This window comes from Suncus etruscus, chromosome 1, assembly GCF_024139225.1.
Source record: "Suncus etruscus isolate mSunEtr1 chromosome 1, mSunEtr1.pri.cur, whole genome shotgun sequence".
In the NCBI taxonomy this organism is placed as follows: domain Eukaryota; kingdom Metazoa; phylum Chordata; class Mammalia; order Eulipotyphla; family Soricidae; genus Suncus; species Suncus etruscus.
In genome coordinates, this window is record NC_064848.1 from 195,038,439 (window position 1) to 195,059,742 (window position 21,304).

Here is a 21,304-nt window from a genome sequence, read left to right on the forward strand (position 1 = left end):
GGAATTGCTATTATTTGCAGTAAAATAGTTCTTAGGGAATATGCAGAGTAAGAAAGCTATAGTGCTGGGAATACACATCTCAGGTTGAGATGTAGTCGAATCTTCAAGATAGACAATTTCTAGGATTGACTTTAAGTAGTTTTGGCAGGTTATCACAGCCTTGAATGGTAGGACTTCAAAGACCTACTGAAAGATTTAAGAGTTTTTCCTCTTGTATATGACCAATATAATATTATTTTGAATTGTGATTTGGAATTCAGGTAATGCTGCTGTGAGAACTAAAGTTCCTTACATGTTTATTACTAAAGTTTGAAGGCAGAGCAATAGTAGAGTAGGTCAGGTGCTTGTCTTGCAAGTGCCTGATTCAGGTTCGATCCCCAGCACCCCATATGGTCCCCTGAATTCAAAGCCAGGAGTAAGTTCTGCGCACTGCTGGGTGTGACCAAAAAAAAAAAAAAGAAAAACATACAAGAGCTGTAAAATTAACATTTGAACTTTGGGGCCAGAAAGATAACACAGTGGTAGGGTGTTTGCCTTGCAGCAGCTGATCCAGGATGGACAGTGGTTTGAAACCTGGCATCCCATATGGTCCCCTGTGCCTAACAGGAGCATTTTCTGAGCACAGAGCCAGGAGTAACCCCTGAGCGCTACCGGTTTGACCCAAAAACCAAATCAAGAAAAAAAAATTTTGAACTTTGTCTTTTTTATTATGAGTCCATTTATTTACACATTTGAATTCTAAAAGGAACATTAAATATTGAGAAAATGCTCTATTGAAATAATATGTTACATAATTAAAAATGTACATTAGGGTCCTTAGCCATAGTATAGCAGGTAGGGCATTTGCTTTGCATAAATTCTGGCACTCCATACTCTGGGCCCTATGCATGACCCAGAATAAACCATGAGCACTGCCAGTATGGCCCCAAAACAAAAAAATGTTTTGCAAAGCGTTGGTAACTCATACATATATACATTCCACCTGAGATGGAATACAGTGAGTTTAGAGTTGCTCTTGACTTGCTGAAGGAAGGTACAAGAAGAGGAATTGTTTTTTCTCGATGCATGCCTGGTCCCTTTTCAGTTACCCTGTGGCACCAATGTCACAATCATATGTTTCTTTTTTCAGGCAAATGAAGATGTGACACAAATTGTGGAAATTCTTCATTCTGGACCCAGTAAATGGAACTGGCTGACACGGCGTCTGGTGGAGTTTACCTCTTCAGGGAGTGTCCTCCTGTTTGTGACTAAAAAAGCCAATGCTGAGGAGCTAGCCAATAACCTTAAGCAGGAGGGTCACAACCTTGGGTTGCTCCATGGGGACATGGATCAGAGTGAAAGAAACAAGGTCATTTCAGACTTTAAGAAAAAGGACATACCTGTCCTGGTTGCCACAGATGTTGCAGGTAGAGTATAAAGTTCCCTAATGAGCTTAGCTTTCTGTGCTATAAGAGCAATCTGTCTTACTACACGTGACTTACAATTTCTGAATGGCCCCACTGCAAAGCTGCTTACTGACTTGACTCGCTAAAATGCGAGAGGCAGAAGCAGTTCAGAGCATAATCATCACATGTTGGGGTTTTGAATACTTTTCTCTTTGGGGGGCCACACTCAGTGGCACTCAGGTTACTCTTGGCAGGTGCGGGGGACCATATGGGATGCCGGGGATCGAATCCAGGTTTGCCGCATGCAATGCAAATATGCAAATACTACCTACTCTGGCCCTTTGAGTACTTTTCTTGAGTGTCTGCTTTTTTTTTTTTTTTTTTTTTTTGGGGGGGGGCCACACTCGGTGATGCTCAGGGGTTACTCCTGGCCATGCGCTTAGAAATTGCTCCTGGCTTGGGAGACCATATGGGACGCCAGGGAATGGAACTGCACTCCATCCTAGGCTAGCACCGACAAGGTAGATGCCTTACCACTCTGCGCCACCACTCCAGCCCCATTGAGTGTCTCTAAAACTAAAAACTTGGGAGAAAAAACTGGAGAGGAGTTTACATGTAGGCTGTGATCTTATGTCTGAATAATTAGTACCGTTCACTCCAGATTTGGAAAGTTTTTTGTGAATCATTGTTCAGTTGAGGATTGGTATACTGAGGATCAAGCCCCAGGACTTTATACATGTGAGTCCTGAGTTTTTTCACTTGGAGCACAGTTTTTAATTTTGTCCTGATGTATTTTTATAGCTGCTTTTAAAAATTAGTGTTTTCTTCCAGAAAGGTAACTGTGCTTCAAGCCATATTTGATGATGGTTGTAATTTTTGGAGGGAGAAGAAGGGGAGAGAGTAATAGTTGCTAGGGATTAAACCTCGGGCCTCATACATGTAAAACATGTACTTGACACTGAGCTCTACATCTCTGGGCATAACTTATTTTTTGGTCATACTTGTTGATAGTGTGATGGGGAAATAGGAGAACATGTAGTTCTGGGTATTAAACTCGAGTGCTCTTATATATGCATTCCAACACTGAACTACCCAGCTCTTCTAGCCATAAAGTTTTTGGGGGGTGGGGGTTTGGGCCACACCCGGTGATGCTCAGGGGTACTCCTGGCTATGCTCTCAGAAATCACTCCTGGCTTGGGGAACCATATGGGATGCCGGGGAATTGAACAGTGGTCCGCCTACGTCAGTGCACACAAGGCAAATGCCCTACTGCTTGCACCACCGCTCCGGCCTCAAGCCATAAATTTTTAAATACATTCCTGGTAGAAGACAGGCCATGATAGGTCACTGGTTGCAAAAGACATTTAGTTTTTGTTTGGTCTTTTTTTTGGGGGGACCAACATCTGATAATGCTCAGGGGTTACTCCTGGCAGACTCGGGATCATATGAGATATCGAGGATTGAGCCCAGGTTGGTCATGTGCAAGGCCAGTGTCCTTCACACTATTATTTCTCTAGCCCCATGATCCTTGTTTCTCAAGGGTAACTTGCATGATATAAGAGAAAGTTGGGTTCAGTGACTCAGTGGTACAATGAATGCCTTCCTTACAGGCTTAAGGTCAAGAGTTATATTCCTGGCACTACTGAACATTATTGACTGCAGTCCTGGAAAAACTGCTAATTGGGTCATTGGTTCCACAATACCTGTGTGACCTCTAACATACTATAAGCAAGTGTATGTGACTCCTTTATGTTGAAACAGTTAAAACAAATGGTTGCCAGGTGCGGGGATGGTCAGGGGAAGAATACTAGTTCCTGAAGGACTAGCATTTGGGGTTACTTGGTCTTTTGACTCCTGATGGAAAAGTAAAATATTTTGTTGGTTTTTATTTCAGCCCGAGGTCTGGACATCCCTTCTATTAAGACTGTCATTAACTATGATGTGGCACGAGATATTGATACTCATACTCACAGGATTGGGCGCACTGGACGAGCAGGAGAGAAGGGAGTTGCCTATACCTTGCTGACCCCTAAGGATAGCAATTTTGCTGGTGACCTAGTCCGGAATTTGGAAGGAGCCAATCAGCATGTTTCTAAGGAACTTCTAGATCTGGCAATGCAGGTAAGGGGTTAGACACACTTTGATTGCTTTAGCTTATAAAACTAGAGGAAAGGGGGCCAAAAGATATTTTGGGGAGCTTAAAGTTAATCTGCCTTGCAGGCAGGTTAATTTAAGGCTGCAAGTTCAATCTTCAATACAAGGAGAAAGACTTGATTTATCTGAGACAGATGGAAGTAAATGGACCAGAAAGGGAAGAAGCTTTGGTAGTGTTGATAAAATTATGATAAAATTATGACAGAAAGGGGAGATTGGGAAGCACTTTTCAGGGATAGATTGATGTTATACAAACACCATTTGATCTTTTTTCTTTTTTATTCTTTTTGGTTTGGGGACCACACCCAGTGATGCTCAGGGGTTACTCCTGGCTATGCACTCAGAAATTTCTCCTGGCTTGGGGGACTGTATGGGATGCTGGGGATTGATCCCAGGTCTGTCCTCAGCCGTGTGCAAGGCAAACACCTTTCCCCTGTGCTATCGCTCTGGCTTCAACCATTTGATCTTTTTTCATCCTTTCAGAAGCATTAAAAGTTTTCATGGTGCCAAGTCTCCCTCTCTAAGGTGGTTACTACTGCCCTGTCCCTCAAATAGTTTTCTATATGAGATAGGGGCTAAAAAATGATATCATAAACAACATATTTAGCCATTTCTAGAGGCTTAGATCTCAGACATGAACATGATGGTGATTTTGTGCTATGCCAGGACAGTCCCAAATTAACCCTGAGCCAAAAGCTTGTGCTCATTGTGCTCACTAAATATCTAACTGTATAGCCTTAAAAACTTAAAGATTTTTATGTCCATTTATTTACCTTATACCTTGCTTCAGAAATAGAAAATAAATATAACTCATCAAGATTCTAAGTCTTCTAACAAAAAAAAAAAAGATTCCAAGTCCCTTGACAAATATGATCAATCATCTAAAGAAGCAAATCTGGTTTTTGTGAATAATTTACTCTTTAAATATGTTGACAACAGATTAAGCCAAAAGTTGATGTTTTTCTTTTATCTAGTTTATTCTGATCTTGTTCTTTTCCTCTGCCTTTTCTTCCCCTGGCTTAACCTTTTATTGTCTTCAATCAATTCAGAATGCCTGGTTTCGAAAATCCCGCTTCAAAGGAGGGAAAGGCAAAAAGCTCAACATTGGCGGAGGTGGCCTAGGCTACAGGGAAAGACCTGGGCTAGGCTCTGAGAATACGGTGAGTTGAGAATATAAGAGTAATCTTAGGGTTGGGTTCTGGATCATGGATTGGACTCGTTACCCACTGGAAAAAGCCTCAGTGAGTTCAGAGCTATGTGTAAGAGGTTCTTGTATTCAATTTGATTTGAATCATTACCATTCCTACATGGCAATGATCCTTAAATATTATGACTTTCTGTTAAGATGTACGTATGTGATACATGTTTTGTTGATTAGGCACACTAAGAAATCAGTCAAATTAAAGATCCTTGAAGCAGCAGCAAATAGTTTGTGCCCCACTCCAGAATTAGTGAATCAGAAATTCAAGAGTTGAAACCTTAACTATATGTTTTACAGTCCCTCCAGTATTGCCCTATAGACTGCTGCTAGTTAGACATTGCCAGAGGGCCCTCTGTAAATTAGCTGTATCAGTTATAACTGGACCTAGGATGGTTCCTAGGCTCGAGGATGTCATTTCAGAGAGGAGGACTATCTGTTATAATCTAGGCAGCTAAAACTCCCTCTTAAACAGTTTAATTGTGTGCTTCCTGAACCAAGGAAGAATGTTCCAGTCTATATTGCTGGAGCACTATAGTTTTATCTTAGTATCATGATAAAAGTTTATGTTCTCACGTAACAGTAGTTATGATGGTGGTAGAGCCTAATACTGAGTAACTTCTACCATGGTCTTTCCAAGCATTCACTTGTAGTCAGTCTTCACAACTTCCCAATGACAGACAGCATACATACAGATGATAAAGCTAAGCTGAGACTTAAAAGGCCTGAACTGAAAGCCTGATTTAACCAGTTCCCATGCATCTCAGCGTAAATTGAGGACTCGTCTGTGACATAGACTTTATTTATTTTTATCACTTTTTTTTTTTAAAAGGACCGAGGCAATAACAACAATGTCATGAGCAATTATGAGGCATACAAGCCCTCCACAGGAGCCATGGGAGATCGACTGACAGCAATGAAAGCAGCTTTCCAGGTCTGACAGAAGAATGTAATTAAGGGCTTTAAACAGTAACTTTTGGGCAGTGATGAATATAATCTCAATTCACTAAGACCTTATACTTGTAGTATAATGCTTAGTCACCTCAGTCAGAGACTTGATCCTTCAGGATCAATGATGAGACCTTTTGCTCTCAACTACCTAAAATGTTACCCACCTTCAAGGTGAGGGCGATAGACCTCTTTTCCAAGTTAAATTTTCAGTCTTTGTGTGTGCATGTCCCACCAGATTCCCAAAATCTAAATTAACTAGTTGGATTTTAAACACTTTAAGGCTTGCAGACCGCTTTATTTCAGTTACCACAATTCTGCTTTTCATTAAGAGAAACCACAGGATTTGGGTGCCACCAGGATGCTAATCACAGTGCCAAGAAAACAAAATTTTCTGTTCCATAAACTTTATCATTGTTTTAACTATTCTGGTTTCTTGGGGTGGGGAACCACACCCAGCAGCTCTAAGGGGTAATTCTTGGTTCTGCACTCAGAAATCACTCCTGGCAGGCTCAGGGGACCATATGGGATGCCAGGGATTGATCCCAGGTCAGTCCTGGTCTAAGGCAAATGCCCTACAACCCCTGTGCTATATCGCTCCTGCTTCAATATTCTGGTTTTCTGAACTGTTTTTTTTTTTTTTTCTTTCAGTCTCAATACAAGAGTCACTTTGTTGCTGCCAGCTTAAGCAATCAGAAAGCTGGAAGCTCAGCTGCTGGGGCAAGTGGATGGACTAGTGCAGGGAGTTTGAATTCTGTTCCAACGAATTCCACCCAACAAGGCCATAATAGTCCTGACAGCCCTGTCGCCAGTGCCACCAAAGGCATCCCAAGCTTTGGCAATTCTGGGAACCTCAGCAGTGCCCCAGTGACCTACCCTTCTCCAGGAGCCCAAGGAATCAACAACACAGTTCCAGGGACTAACAGCCGAGAAGGGATTGGGGGTGGCAATGGGAAACGAGAGCGATATACTGAGAACCGGGGTGGAAGTCGTCATAGTCATGGAGAGAGTGGCAATCGACATGGTGACAGTCCACGTCATGGAGATGGTGGTCGCCATGGAGACGGATACCGGTATCCAGAAAGTAGCCGTCATACTGATGGCCATCGACACGGGGAAAACAGGCATGGAGGAGGTGGTGGTGGAGGCAGTAGCAGCAGCAGTGGTGGAGGTGGAGGTGGTGGTGGAGGAGGAGGCGGCGGCGGAGGTGGCCGGCATGGGGAAAGCAGAAATGCAAATGATGGTCGGAATGGTGAAAGCAGGAAAGAAAGTTGTAATCGTGAAAGCAAGATGGACAATAGCAAGATGGACAAGATGGACAGCAAGACAGATAAGACAGCTGATGGCTTTGCTGTTCCTGAGCCCCCCAAACGCAAGAAAAGTCGATGGGACAGTTAAAGGATATATGTTAAAGGGTGATAACAATTGTGTTAATTTTATTTTGAGAGGTTTTTTGGTGACTAGGTGTCTCAGGGCTGAGTTGGGGCCTAAGGTGTAAAGGCCCCCTGCCTTTAATGGCTAGCTGGCACCTGGAGACATTACCTTTTCATCTGGATCACTGTCCAGATGTTTTCTTGGTAAGCTGCTTGGCAACAGTGAGAGCTGGGGAACTTCTTTGGGTTCTGGGCAAGTTATGAAGGTCACTTGAGGAAACCTTAGAAGGGCCTTGTCGGGGATAAAACTCACTTAGGTTTCTATTTTATGTAGCATATATTTTTTACTAAAATGTCACCTTACAACTACACATTAAAATCTTAGCTATGTGGCCAGGCAGTCCCCTTTTTAGGAGTTGGCTTCTGTAAGCCCAGCCATTGAGGTATATCCAGGTATTGCAGAGAGAGTTGCTTCATTCTAAATGGGACCCTTCTTGCAACCTCTATGGCCCCAAGGAAGTAGCACCTGCCAGGTCCAGAGCATTTTGAAGGGGGGGAGGGTGGGAAAAGAATCCTGAGAATAGTTCCAGGATTATTCCAATTCTTAAGTGCTCGCTAAAATTAAAATGACCCAAAAGCAGCTTTTTAAGTGTCTTCTATTTCATTGTATTTTTTTTAACTTGCCACGATGGTAGAAAAATCTTTTGCTGATTTTTTGTTCTATCTTGTTTATAAAGAAAAAGAAATATACTTTGAATTTTGTGACTTTGTGAAGGTTTCTTTAAGATGTGCATTCCTTTCTGCTTGCTCTAGTAAATGTTTTACCACTGGGACCTGTGAATTGCCTGTCATTTCTCTTCATCATGAGTTAAAACAGTTTATTGCACTCCAATGGTCTGTGAGCTACTTTAATGGTAGATTGTTGACAGAAATATCACCTTTTAATTAGGTAATAATAGAAAAGGATAGAGGAAAGATGAGACCCATTTCCCTGAAATATAATATACACTCACAGATCTGTATTAGGGTCTGGCTTTTTTTTTTTTTCTCTCTTTAGGCCACACTCAGTGACACTTCTGGCTATATACTCAGAAGTCACACCTGGCTTGGGGGACCATATGGGACGCTGGGGGGATCGAACCGTGGTCCATCCTAGGTTAGCGTGTGAAAGACTTGTGCCACTGATCCAGCCCCGGGTCTGGCTTGAATTGTGGATTTTAGTTCTAAGTTAATTGGATGGAGGCATTCTTTTAACCATAAAATTTATAATAACCAAAGTTTAAGTATGATGTAAATCCAGTTTTTCTCCCCTAGGATGCGTTTCTCAGGCAACTGGGAAATTTTAGCACCCGTGTTATGCCTGAAAAGATAGTTGCATCCTGCTTCTAACTGAACACCTCCTTTTGGGCAAAGGATTCCCTGCCACAGAACTCGAGCCTGCCCCCTTCAGCTCTGGTAGTGTTGCACAGCAAAGGAAGGGCTGGTTCAAGCAGCAGCATACAGTCCTCAACTGCACTGTCCTTTCAGAGGCCCCAAAACGCTGCTGCTTATTTCCGCTTGTGTTTTTTCTTCTGCTCTTTCCGTTGCTGTGCTCTTTGGTCCTTCTTCATCCTTGAGTCCACCACCTTGAAATGACCTCTAACTCCAGTTGGCCGCCGCACTTTGCGACCCACACCTTTTTTGGCTACAACATAGGTGACCTGGCGTTTCTCCTTGCCAAGTCCAGCCTTCTTGTAGAGACTATAAATGGAAAGAAGAGAAGAAAGATTAGGCATTTCCTGACACCTTTACCATGTCCCTTTGTGGGTGGTCCTTCCTTTTGCCCTCCACTACCTTCGTAGCTGTGCCACTTTCTCTCGCTCAGAGATATCCACAGTGTTCACCACAGCTTCGGCCTTCTTCTTAGTTTGCTCCAGTTTCTTCAGCATCTGTGCAGAGACCTCAGTTAGGCTAATGACTGCCAGAGTGCCACCTCACCACCCTGATCTGGGCCTTCCCACTGTTTACCCTCCTTTTCTTTCTGGCCTTCGCCTCAGCAACTTTCTTAATGGGACGGGCATTGATTTCCCGCCAGCGCTTGCGGTACTGCTCCACCGCCGCCTTATCAATAGGTAACTGCCGTATCCTGTGCTGCTTTTCTTCCTGCACAAACCATTCTGGTAGCTCTCCTTCATCTTCATTAAATGTGTATCTAGGTACAGAAGACAAAGATCCCAATGACCAGTCCAGGCTTTATGAAACCATCCTATCCTGGGCCATTTCTCATGGGTTTCTGGGCCCTTACCTGCTGAAAGAATTATCTATGAGGTCTCTCTTAGCCTTCTTGGAAGATGCAATAACAGCACCTAGAGCCAGACCTTCAGGGTCCAGAATCCGGTACTTCGCTAGAGGAAGGAGAAAAGTCAAAACTCCGCTCCCAACTCTGAAACTATCTCCTCCTCCACTAGGCTCAGAGCTCTTACCTGGATCCTCAATAGGCACCACTTCAAACCCATCATCGTTGTCATTTGCTTTCGGTCCACGGCCTCGCTTCTTAGAGCGCTGTGGTTCCTGCCTGAAGAAGCAGCTGTGTAATCTCCACATCACTCAGACCCATGCCTGACTTTAAAACTACTCAAATGACTAGAAATCCTGTTACCCAGGCTATACTAAATAGTAAATTCGTTGCTTTTTGTGTCATGCTCAGAATTGCTCAGAGCTTTCCTCAGGCTCTGCTCAAGGATTAATCCTGACAGGACTTGGGGTCATATGCAGTGCTGGGTTAGCCACCTGCAAGGCAAGTAAGTGCCTTAACCCCACTATTCTTGCCTAAATGCTGCCATTTTTAATCTTCCTCTCTACAGCAGCAACACTTGAAAACTCCCACGTAAAGAAACAGTTGGAACCCCATGTTGCCGATTCTTCCTTTCATCAGCTGTAGCCACTTACCTCATTTCCTCCTCACTGCTGCTGCTGTCTGTGTCTGAACTGCTGTCTTTCTCTTCCCCTCCAGCCTCATTCAACCTCTCTGCCTTTTGAGGGGCCTCTTCTGGGCACACAGGAGGGTGAGATTTCACACGGGACGGTGGTGTTGGCAGCTGTGGCTGTGGCTGCCCCTTCCTACGGCTCTCATTCAACAGCTGAGCCTGGCTGATCTCCAGGTCTTCATCAGCATCATCCTCAATCCCGATGAAGCTGTCCTAGAAAGGGAAGAAGGAATCTCAACCACCTTCTCCCTGGAACACCAAGGCCCTTCCTGTCCGGGCCCCCAGCTTCTTACCTTTGAAAACCACAGACTGGCCTGTTCTTCCTGCAGTACAGCCTTTTCCTCCAAAGGTACTAGGAGTGGATTTTCCTCTTCCTCTTCTATCTGTTCTTCTACTTCAGCAAACTGTACTCTAAGCCCAAGAAAGGTAGGTGGACAGTTAGTGCCCAGGAGAACGTGCTCCACTCAACCCGAAACTATCTGCCATCACTGTTCTTGAAATTGTGCCACAGGTGTCAGCATTCCCTCACATCCCCACTTTCTTACCGCTTTTGGTTCTTGGAACTCTGGGGTTTTCCTCCTCCTCCCAGCTCCTCTTGGTCCAGATCACTGTCCAGAGATGTGTCATCATCGTCGTCATCTTCAGCATCTGATACATAGATGTCATCTCTCGGCAGATCACACAGGAATGTGTCTGCAGCACTCATGTCTCCTTGTGTTACCTTCTCAAACAACTGGTTTGAGGAGAAATAGGTTAAGGGTATGCATAACGAGCTCACTGCTGCTTCTCTCTCACACACATACACACCACCCCACTCAGCAGCGCTCAGAGGTTATTCCTGGCTCCCTGGTTCTACGCTCGGGGAACCATTTTCTGCACACAAGGCAAACGCTCTGCCTCCATGCCATCTCTCCAGCCCATATTCTCCCAATTTTTATCTTTTTGTCTTCAACACTGATATGTACACTGTGGCAAGCAGGTTCTTCTTACAGGCAGGCAGGGAAAGACCGGGCTGTTGAAACATCCTGTTCATTGGCAGCCTTGTTGCTAGTGACAGCAGAAGTAAAAGAAAAACATCCCATACCAGTGTCAGATCCTAAGATACTCAAAAAAGTTTGGCTTTCTTTTTAAACTGTTCTTGGGGCTAGAGATATAGTTCAGTGGGTAAGGCATTTGCATCCAACTCAATTCAACCCATCATCCTATATTGTTTCCCGAGCTGTCAGGAGTGGCTCCTGGCAGTAACCCCTGAGCATCTCTGGATGTGGCCACAAAACAAAAATAAGTAGTTTTTTTCCTCATCACCTTCCAAAGATGAAATCAACATGTTCTGTTGCTACTGAACAAGAGGATCCCAGAATAATATATAAATCATTTTTACGCAGCAAGCCATCTTCCAAGTCTATTTCTTTTTTTTTTTTTTTTTTGCTTTTGGGCCACACCCGGCGTTGCTCAGGGATTAACTCAGAAATAGCTCCTGGCAGGCATGGGGGACCATATGGGACACCGGGATTCGAACCAACCACCATTGGTCCTGGATCGGCTGTTGCAAGGCAAACACTGCTGTGCTATCTCTCCGGGCCCTCCAAGTCTATTTCTAATCTATTTCTTTTATGACAGACCACTAGTATTTGAATGTTTTATCATGTACTAGCAATTTCACCTACCATCTTTATTTTTATTCCTCACAAAAGTCTTAACAGGTTTTGTTCTGGTTGTTTGGTTTGGTTTGGGGGATTACACCCAGGCGTGCTCAGGAATCAGTGGTGCCAGGAACTAAGCCCAGACCTGCAAATCATGTAATCCAACCTTCCTTTCCACTCTTCTCTCCCTTCCTTCCTTCCCTCCCTCCCTCCCTTCCTCCCTCCCTTCCTTCCTTCCTTCCATGGACTCGAACTCAGGTCCATCCTGCGTCGGCCACATGCAAGATAAATGCCCTACCGCTATCTCTGGCTGTACTGTTCTATTTTGGAGATGAGGAAACAGACTTAAGAATGAAGAGTCATGGGTTGTAGGACCCCCATGTTCTGTGTTCCATGTCTTCTACAGGGACACTGCTCTTAATGGGAAGTATTCGGCAGAAAGCACCATTCACAGCCCAACTCTGGAAGCTGCTCGTTCATTTTGAGGATCTGAAGAATACGGTTGCCCTCTACCATACACTAGATAGATACCTCTATCTAGTCAGCACCTGATCTGACATACAGCAACATGGGGTGAAACACAGCATAGTGGGGAGGGTGTTTGCCTTGCATGCAGCCAACGCAGGTTTGAGCTCCGGCATCCCGTGTGGTCCCCTGAGCCTGCCAGGAGTGATTTCTGAGTACAGAGCCAGGAGTAACTCCTGAGCACCACAGGGTATGGCCAAAAAACCCAAATAAACAAAAGAATACAGCAACACCACAATCTAATCTTCCAGACTTCACCAATTGAGATGTACCAGGAGACTGCCTGCTCTTATCATGGGCAATGATGGCAACCATGATCACTGAGCACACATAAGACATCCCTGTGCCCCCCAAACACCCCACTAGTTCATCCCTTACCTGGTGCCCCTGGATGGTGCGCAGGGAAAACATGCCAGTCTCCCCTTCATCTGCAATGGAGACGCCGGGCAGATCCATCTTCAGCTCCACCCGCTCCCGCTGCTTTCTCTGCTCGCGCAGCAGCTTCTTCTTCTTCCTGATGAGTAAACAGGTTTTGTGAGAGCTGCCCAGCACTGAGGACACCCTCCCATGTGCCATTCTCCCCTGTACTCCCCATACCTCTTTAATTCTGCCACCTCTTGGGCCTTCATCTCAGCCAGTGTCTGATTCAGCTGCTCTTCCTCCTCCTCCTCCTGAAAGGGCTGCCTTGTAGTTGAAGCTGTGGCCTCCTCATTGCCGTCTTCCTCTTCCTCTCCCGAGCTCAGGCTGTTCCACAATGGTCCAAAGCATTTATTACCTAGATGCTTCCTTCCCCACCTGGGCCAGCTTCACCAGGCTCCCTCCTCACCTGATATCCAAGGCCTTTGCTTGCTCTTTCAGCTTTTTGGCCATGTATCGCCGAAGTTTGGTTCTCCAGTTCAGTAGGGATCTGTTCCAGAAATACCATTATTGGCCTTGGCTTCTCCCTCTATGCTGTCTTAGGCATACACCCCACATTTAAAAGCTGCTTCATAAAGCTTCACCCAAGCACACAGTAGCATCCTAGTGCAAGAAACCCTAAACGGTGGCCTTGAAAGGACTTTTGCTGCCTCAGCCTTCCTATATACCTAAGCTCCTTGCGCCCCAGCACTTTGATGTCCTGACAGCATACACGTATGTCCTCTGTGGTAGCTGGGTGCTGTGCCAACTCTTCATCATCGAGTGAGATCTGTTTGGGAAAAAGGAAAGGAGAATCCCTGTATGTGTTTCTGGGGTTCCCTCTCCCTATACCCCTGATTAAGTGTACTTACTTCGCTGGCTTTGGAGAGAAAGTCAACAGGGTTGGCAGCCCGGAGGAAATCAGTGACTGAGGCACGATGATAGAGAGTGAGATCGCCCTCAGCATAGCCTTCAGCCTTATAAAAGGAAATAAAAAATGAGGTTTCTTCATGAGCATCTAAAATGTGGACACAGTGGCCCAAACACGCCAGAGTTCCATGACACCTCCCTAAACACACCTTTGGCTTCTTCTTAGTCACCAACTCAGTAACCGTCTTTGCCTGTACTTCAACCTCCTTGAAGGCAAATTTGGGGTCAAAAAATTTACTGTCAATCTTATCAGGAGCCAGGAATCCTAAGGACGAAAGTGAGTTATAGCATTTGGGAGAAGAAAAGCTCAAGAAAAAGGAGGGAACGAGGAAGAAGGGGTAGGCATCCATGATGCATGTAATTCATCCTGTTCTAGAGTCCTCGGGACCACATGGCCTCAAATAATATTAGGTACAGTCCTGGTCGCCCCAGAGCACTGCTGGAGTGACCCAAGTCATCCCAAGCCTCTCAATGGGTTAAGCAAGAGTCACTGGAAGTTACCCTGGGGACTCGAAACATCCCTTGGGAGGCCCAGAAATTAAAAAAAAAAATTTTTTTTAAGAAAAGAAATGAGGCTTACCCTGACAGACAACAAAGATTTCTGCAGACTCATAGCGAGAGGCTTGAGGCTTGGTGGACTGGACTCGGTGGAATAGCTGCTGGAAGATCCACAGTAGGGGTTGATAGTCACGTGAACGGAAAACCTTGGTGATGAAGCAGCCACCTCGTGCCAGAAACTCGCAAGCCAGACGCAGAGCCATCAGTGTCAAGTGGGCTGTAAATGAGAGCCACCATGCATCAGAGCTCTGCGGCCAGAAAGGATATGCCCCTCCACCACCCTCATCTCTGAACCCAGGTACCTTGAGAATAAGCATCATGAACCCAGCTTGCTCCAACATTAGGGGCCCCGTCATTGAGCACAACATCAACTTTCCAAGTCTTCAGCTCCTTCCTCAGAGCCTGTGGAGAAGGACAAGGGTCATTGCACCAGAAACACAAGCATGACTAGGAGCAGAAACCCTGGCCTCAGGCACAAGTCTACCCAATCATCTGATGAGTGTCCATTAGGGGCCAAATCCCCCAGAGGACTAGCAGCCTAGACAATACACAGAAATATCACTTCAAAGCCGGTGGGATAGTGCAGTGGTAGGGTGTTTGCCTTGCATGCATCTGATCTAGGACAGACCTGGTTTGATCCCCAGTGTCCCATATGGTCCCCCAAGCCAGGAGCGATTTCTGAGTGCATAGCCAGGAGTAACCCCTGAGCATCACTAGGTGTGCCCCCCCCCAAAAAAAAATCACTTCAGTTTCCAGGAAGTGTACAGGCAACTAAAAGATTCAATGGCAAGGACCGATGATCTTCAAACTCCTCGCTCCTAAGTAAAGGTGGACACTGAGAACATTCTGGACCTTGTCCGGGATATTGGGCAGACAGTGTTCAAGGTACAATAGAAAGGGAACGTGGGCAAACAGAAGATGATATGGGTGTCTGAGTGGAAAGAAACTGAGAGGTGTTAATTACCTGCTTACAGCGCTCTGTAGTGATGTCTTCTTGGAGGGTCACCACATTAGGAAGAGGCTTGATTGGAACCAGGTCCACTCCTGGGACAAATCAAGCCAGAGAATGTCAAATCCTGCTGTGGGCAGGGAGGAAGCAAAGGTACAAGAGGGGCTCTGGGGCATAGCTGAAGTGGCAGAGCACAGGTCTTCCATGTCAAAGGTCCTGACTTCTGTCTCCAGCATGCCACAGTCCCACAATCAAAAACCCAACTTGCCCACAACAGAGATAGTCAGAGGTTATGGCACTTGCCTTGCATCCTGTGGGCCCCATTTAAATACCCAACACCACACATACCCTGAGAATTATCATGGCTCACTCTTGAACAGAGCCAGATTTAGTCTCTAAGCTCCATGGAGTGTGGCTCAAATCAAACCAAACCAATTGAAGGATAAGCTGCTTCCATTAAAAATAAAAATCAAGCCAAGCGACAGCACACCGGGTTGGCATATGCCTTGCACACAACCAAACCGGGCTCAATCCCTGGCTTCCCATATTGTCCCTTAAGCCTGGCAGAAGTAATTTCTAAGCACAGAGCCAGGAGTAATGCGCGAGTACTGCCGGGTATGCCCCCCCCCCCAAAAAAAAAAAGCAGGAGGCATAGGGGTAGACCAATAGGGAGTAAGCCAACCCAGGCTGAACTCCGGAAAAAGATAGAGTCCCTAGATCACACTGCCAGGATTGATCGCTGAGCTGAGCCAGGAGTAAGCTCTCAGCATCATTAGGCCCAAAACAAAACAAAAACGTTTTTTAAATCCCTGAATACTCCCACCCATTAGCAGAAAATCACTTGTCACTCACCCACAATGAGACTGGACACAGGCATGAACTTGGCAGCCACCTGCAACCTGTGTAGAAGAAACAGGAAAAATAACAGAATGTACCAAGCCCTCCTTCGGAGAGTGATGGCTCCTCCCTGTCAGAAGCACCTTGTTAACAAGTGCACTGGCTGGGGACACTGAGTTGCACACATTTCATGCCTTTCCCTTACAGCCATGAAAGGAACAGTACACGGAGCTCTAGGACAAACTGGCTAGGAATGCAAACATGTGAGGCAGGGCATCCCTCTCGCACTAAAGACCCTGGTGGGCGACGGTGCCGCCTGTCACATACCATCCCCCGGGCGCGGCGCACAGGTCCAGCAAGGCCCGGGCCTTCTGCAAGAACTGAAAGCGGCGATTGAGCTGGATCAGCTTGAAAGCTGAGCGGGAACGGTAACCTGGGGGGCAACAAAATAAAACAGTGAAGTCCGCGGAGACCCTCCCCTTCCATTAGATTCCTGAGATCTTAAAAGCCCACCACCCAGGGGCTGGAGAGAGAGAGTATGGAGGTGATGCCTTTGCCTTGCATGCAGAAGGATGGTGGTTCGAATCCCGGCATCCTATATGGTCCCCTGAGCCTGCCAGGAGTAAGACTTCTTGCAAGATTTCAAGATAGAGCCGGGAGGAACCCATGAGCGCTGCCGGGTGGGACCCCAAAACCAAAACCAAAACCCAAACCCCATCACCCAGCTGGCTACTGGAAGGAAAGGGCTGGTGATGGCGAACACGACTCACCCGTCTCCTTCGCCAAGTGATAGAATTTGTCCCGTCGGCTCTTCCCGACTTTGCCTTTCTTGCCCATGGCAGAGGAGAAGCGCCACTCGCTATGGAGACGGCAGAAGGTGGGACTCCTCTTTTCCGAGCACTAGATCCCGCTCCAGCGATCACAACCTGCACCGAGACCCAGCCCGGTCTCAATCCGGAGCCGCTTTCCCCTAACTCGCAGCGGCACGTGTAGGCCATAAACGTACTTCCGCTTCCGGTTGGCGTTTCCGGTTCGCGAGTCGGCTCCCTTTTCCGGCCATCTTGGGTGTGGCTCCAGACGTCTGTGCCGCCCAATCGGGTCTCTAAATGAGAAACTGCGACTCTGAGCGGCACAGTACTTGAAATAGCAACTTGAACTTTCTTGAAAACGTAGCCGAGGAAATAGGAACCGTCCTGGATTTCTTGCAAACTTCTTGACCTTACCTCGCTCATTTTTTTCCTTCCCCTCCCTTCCCGCTCTCCAGGCCTCACTTCCGGTCTCTCCACAAACCCCGCCCGCTGACCCGGAAGTCTTTTCTCCCCGGGGTCACAGGGGCCTGGGCCTTTGCTTCTGCGCCTGCGCACTCGAGTGGACGCCAAGGCCGGCGGTCTCCGCGGAAGTGGGAACATGGCGCTTGACGGGCCGGAGCAGGTATGTTCGGGGGCAGCGGTACTGGAGGGGAAGCGGTCGCGATCCGAGGATCCGAGGAGGGTCGTCCGTCGGCTGAAGCCCGACGGAGTCGGCTAGGGAGGCCGGTGGCCGGGTGGGTCCCGGTGGGGCCCTCGCTCGGGCCAGATCTGCTGTGTCAGTGGTGGACCCCGGAGTGCGAGGCAGGCAGGCCGGGCCGCGAGTCGTCCCTGCTCGGTCCTCCCGGTCTTGCCAGGGATGTGCCGGGCCTGGATGGTGCCTGTACCCGGCACGAAGCGCCCGCCCGCTTCCGAGAGTCTTCGGGAGTGGGCAGGCGGCCCTGCGCCTGCGTGTGGCCCGGGAGGGTGACTTGATGTCCGTCCCGCCTGTCACAGATGGAGCTGGAAGAGGGCAAGGCAGGCAGCGGCCTCCGCCAGTACTACCTGTCCAAGATCGAGGAGCTGCAGGTGAGGAATGGCCCTGCGCTGGCTGGGGTCGGGGTGGAGGCAAGTACCTGAAGACACCTGTAGCTGCTGGTGACTCGCTTGTGGCTCCCTGCATGGGATCCCTTGCAAGTGGGATCAGCCATTGAGCTCGACCATTAAGCTCAGGAATTGTTTGGGCAGAAAAGCCTGTTTCTTTAGGGGCTTTTTAGTTTGTTTGTTTTCTACCTTGGAAGGGCAGACTCGGGCAATGAGGTGTAGCAGTGATGATTGGGGGCAGACTTTGGAGGGAAAACAAGAAACGCTACGCTAGCCTAAAGAGGATGCGGGGAGCATAGAAATAAGGGAAATAAGAGGCTTAGGAATTCCAGCTATCTTTGCAGGTATTTTATTTGTTTACCACTTCTCAAATGCTTCCAATTCTAAGAGTCTTGGGAAAGGAGTCAGACAGTGATGTCACATCAAACCTTAGTTGTGATTGGCTGTTAGCAGAGGGAACAAAAACTACTTCAGTGATCTTCCCAAATAGCTTGTTGTTCCCCTTTCCCTGTCCCTGTCCCCAAATCTCCTCCTCTCCCCGCCTCCCCCCAATCAGGAGTGAGCTGGCTCTAAGTTTTCTCCACTAGGGTTTGTTATTCCTGGACCAACATTGGACTCTCAGTCTTTTTTTGGTGGCTGCTATAGGTCCTGGGGCACCTCTGAAATATAGGCCCAGAGGGTCCGTAGGTTCACATTGTAGGAGTGGAAGGTGCTCTGTGGTCTTACTCAACACACACCCTCCTATAGACATCTTGACCAGAATCTTACCCCTGCCCTTTTTGGGGGAGTGGGGGGCACACCTAGCAGTGCTTAGGGGCTACTCCTGGCTCTGCGCTCAGAAATTGCTCAGAAATGGGCTCAGGAGACCATATGGGATACCAGGGGTCAAACCCAGGTCAGATGCTTGCAAGGGAAATGCCCTGCCCGCTATGCTATCAACTATCGTTGCTCTTCTCTCCCTTGTCCTATCCTCTGCAGCTGATTGTGAATGATAAGAGCCAGAACCTTCGGAGGCTGCAGGCACAGAGGAATGAGCTTAATGCAAAAGGTGAGCAGTTTGTGGTCCTGTTCAGAACTCCCTGAAGTGGGCTTCAGTTTATTTTTTTGCCCCGTCTGTTTGTCCAATCCAAAATGATACTTTGTACTGTCCTTACATAGCTATTCACTGGCCTCTCTGCCACACACTGTAACCTCCTTTAAAAACTCAGTTTAAGGGCCATCGGTGAGGTGGCGCTAGAGGTAAGGTGTCTGCCTTGCAAGCGCTAGCCAAGGAAGGACCGCAGTTCAATCCCCTGGCATCCCAAATGGTCCCCCCCAAGCCAGGGGCAATTTCTAAGCGCTTAGCCAGGAGTAACCCCTGAGCATCAAATGGGTGTGCCCCCCCCAAAAAAAAAAAAAACCAACTCAGTTTGGACTTTTACTAGCCTTGCATTCAGAACTTTCAAACGGGGCCTGGCCATGGGTTCTGAATTGTTTGTTCGGGAGGGAACATCAGGTGTGGTGACCACGTCCCTTTCTCGTCTAGTTCGCCTATTGCGGGAGGAGCTACAGCTGCTGCAGGAACAAGGCTCCTACGTGGGTGAAGTAGTCCGGGCCATGGATAAGAAGAAAGTGCTGGTGAAGGTACAGGCAGCCTGATCTACAGGCCTTTTTTTCCCATCCCTCTTCAGACTTGTGAGAACAGAGTTGCTGTGTGGTTAGGAAGCTTGGTTCTCCTGGGTGGACTGGGTGCTGTGACTATTACAGATTCCAAAATCCCTTGTTTTCGTAGGTCCATCCTGAGGGCAAGTTCGTTGTGGATGTGGACAAGAACATTGATATTAATGATGTAAGTGCAGAGTGATGGAGGGCAGGGGCATGTTGTCCCCACGGCACCTCCTCAAATGCTCTTCCTTCACGCAGGTGACACCCAATTGCCGGGTGGCCCTAAGAAACGACAGCTATACTCTGCACAAGATCCTGCCAAACAAGGTAGACCCACTGGTATCGTTGATGATGGTGGAAAAAGTGCCAGACTCAACCTATGAGATGATTGGAGGACTGGACAAGCAGATCAAAGAAATTAAGGAGGTGATCGAGCTGCCAGTCAAGCACCCCGAGCTTTTTGAGGCACTGGGCATCGCTCAGCCCAAGGTGAGAAGCTGGGCTTCTGTGGGCCCTGTACCCTTACCCCAGGCCTGACTCTTGTAGATAGGAGTGACTGAGAGGGGACTGCAGCCTGCCTCTTCCCCTAAAGAGGCTGGCAAGGAGCTGCTGCCCAGACACCAAGATGCTTGGGATGCAAAACTCCAAGTGGATCAGTATCTGTCTTGTCTAGTGTGAGACCTGGCATAAAGTATAAAGTGAGCCCCGAGTAGATCTTCCTTGAACGAAGTGAGGAACTAAGCCTTGTTTCTGTCCAGGGAGTGCTGCTCTATGGCCCCCCGGGCACTGGAAAGACATTGTTGGCCCGGGCTGTCGCTCATCATACAGACTGTACCTTTATTCGTGTGTCTGGCTCTGAGTTGGTACAGAAGTTCATCGGGGAAGGTAACTAGTAAGCAAATGAAAACCAAGCACATGTGGGTGTCAGGTTGTGAGAAGTGCATTAGCCCCCTAACACCAGTGTGGTCTCTGCTCAGGAGCCAGAATGGTTCGGGAACTGTTTGTCATGGCCCGTGAGCATGCACCATCCATCATTTTCATGGATGAAATCGACTCCATAGGCTCCTCTCGGCTAGAGGGGGGCTCTGGAGGGACAGTGAGGTACAGCGCACTATGCTGGAGCTGCTCAACCAGCTAGACGGCTTTGAGGCCACCAAGAATATCAAGGTAAGTGTCCACTATGGGATGGTTGGGGGACACATAGGCTAAGGAGGGGCTCAGTTTATGCTGCTTCTTATACTTAGGTGATCATGGCCACCAATAGGATCGACATCCTGGATTCTGCGCTGCTCCGCCCAGGCCGCATCGACAGAAAGATTGAGTTCCCACCCCCCAACGAGGAGGTTTGTACCAGGCAGGTGACCCTGGCTCTTGGGGAAACTGCAGGATCTGAGCCCCTCCTTTCCTCTTCCTTTCCAGGCTCGCCTAGACATTCTGAAGATTCATTCTCGGAAAATGAATCTGACCCGGGGCATCAACCTGAGGAAAATCGCTGAGCTCATGCCAGGAGCATCAGGGGCTGAAGTGAAGGTAACTGGAGTGCCCAGGGTATGGGGGCAGAAGCTTGAGGAGGCCCCGTGTCCGGGCCCGCCCCTGGCAGCAGTTCCTTTCCTCTACATAGGGTGTGTGCACAGAAGCGGGCATGTATGCACTGCGAGAGCGCCGAGTACATGTCACCCAGGAGGACTTTGAGATGGCCGTAGCCAAGGTAGGGGCCTCATCTTTGCCTTTACCTGCCTGTTGGGGCCATGGGGCCAGGGTACTTGTTCTCTGGTTTATACTCTGATTCTGTTTCCCCTGCAGGTCATGCAGAAGGATAGTGAGAAAAACATGTCCATCAAGAAGTTATGGAAGTGATATGGATGCCCTTTATTGGCACACTCAAATAAAGTACTGTGGACAAGTCCTT

The 21,304-nt window shown here is 47.6% G+C and overlaps 3 protein-coding genes across 3 annotated transcripts in view; 2 read left to right on the forward strand and 1 right to left on the reverse strand.

Annotated features, from left to right (window-relative positions):
• Nucleotides 1–7,891, forward strand: part of DDX42 (DEAD-box helicase 42) — a 29,373-nt gene extending 21,482 nt beyond the window's left edge. Inside the window, exons 14-18 of the mRNA XM_049779047.1 lie at nucleotides 1,130–1,406; nucleotides 3,280–3,506; nucleotides 4,589–4,699; nucleotides 5,570–5,671; nucleotides 6,337–7,891. Coding sequence (XP_049635004.1) covers nucleotides 1,130–1,406; nucleotides 3,280–3,506; nucleotides 4,589–4,699; nucleotides 5,570–5,671; nucleotides 6,337–7,083 — 1,464 coding nt within the window. The 3' untranslated portion in view covers nucleotides 7,084–7,891. The remainder of the gene's footprint in view (nucleotides 1–1,129; nucleotides 1,407–3,279; nucleotides 3,507–4,588; nucleotides 4,700–5,569; nucleotides 5,672–6,336) is intronic.
• Nucleotides 7,892–8,461: 570 nt separating this feature from the next.
• On the reverse strand, nucleotides 8,462–16,812 carry FTSJ3 (FtsJ RNA 2'-O-methyltransferase 3). Its single transcript, XM_049779069.1, has 20 exons — nucleotides 16,633–16,812; nucleotides 16,190–16,295; nucleotides 15,878–15,924; nucleotides 15,041–15,120; nucleotides 14,379–14,478; nucleotides 14,099–14,293; nucleotides 13,668–13,783; nucleotides 13,461–13,565; nucleotides 13,278–13,378; nucleotides 13,019–13,099; nucleotides 12,790–12,936; nucleotides 12,571–12,706; nucleotides 10,570–10,757; nucleotides 10,318–10,435; nucleotides 9,987–10,237; nucleotides 9,521–9,612; nucleotides 9,343–9,442; nucleotides 9,066–9,249; nucleotides 8,892–8,986; nucleotides 8,462–8,798 (listed from the first exon to the last, which is right to left on the reverse strand). The coding sequence occupies exons 1-20, from the start codon at nucleotides 16,697–16,699 to the stop codon at nucleotides 8,606–8,608; spliced, it is 2,502 nt and encodes an 833-aa protein (XP_049635026.1). The 5' UTR covers nucleotides 16,700–16,812; the 3' UTR covers nucleotides 8,462–8,605.
• A 410-nt stretch (nucleotides 16,813–17,222) lies between these two features.
• PSMC5 (proteasome 26S subunit, ATPase 5) lies at nucleotides 17,223–21,301 on the forward strand. The gene is given in 13 exon segments (XM_049780313.1): nucleotides 17,223–17,293; nucleotides 17,665–17,736; nucleotides 18,730–18,799; nucleotides 19,277–19,374; nucleotides 19,523–19,579; nucleotides 19,654–19,884; nucleotides 20,154–20,280; nucleotides 20,373–20,483; nucleotides 20,486–20,562; nucleotides 20,640–20,738; nucleotides 20,815–20,925; nucleotides 21,017–21,103; nucleotides 21,199–21,301. Coding segments are annotated over 13 exon segments (1,218 nt in total). The 5' UTR covers nucleotides 17,223–17,269; the 3' UTR covers nucleotides 21,253–21,301.
• Nucleotides 21,302–21,304: the final 3 nt, after the last annotated feature.

Bases quoted from the DNA above. Each gene is read 5' to 3' on its own strand.
- FTSJ3 (XM_049779069.1), bottom strand. From the start codon at position 16,699: ATGGGCAAGAAAGGCAAAGTCGGGAAGAGCCGACGGGACAAATTCTAT. The intron at 12,707-12,789 runs GTATGGGGAGTA...TTTACTCATCAG, and splicing joins GAGGTGGCAGAATTAAAGAG to GAAGAAGAAGAAGCTGCTGC. The intron at 8,799-8,891 runs GTAGTGGAGGGC...TTCCATTTATAG, and splicing joins AAAGTGGCACAGCTACGAAG to TCTCTACAAGAAGGCTGGAC.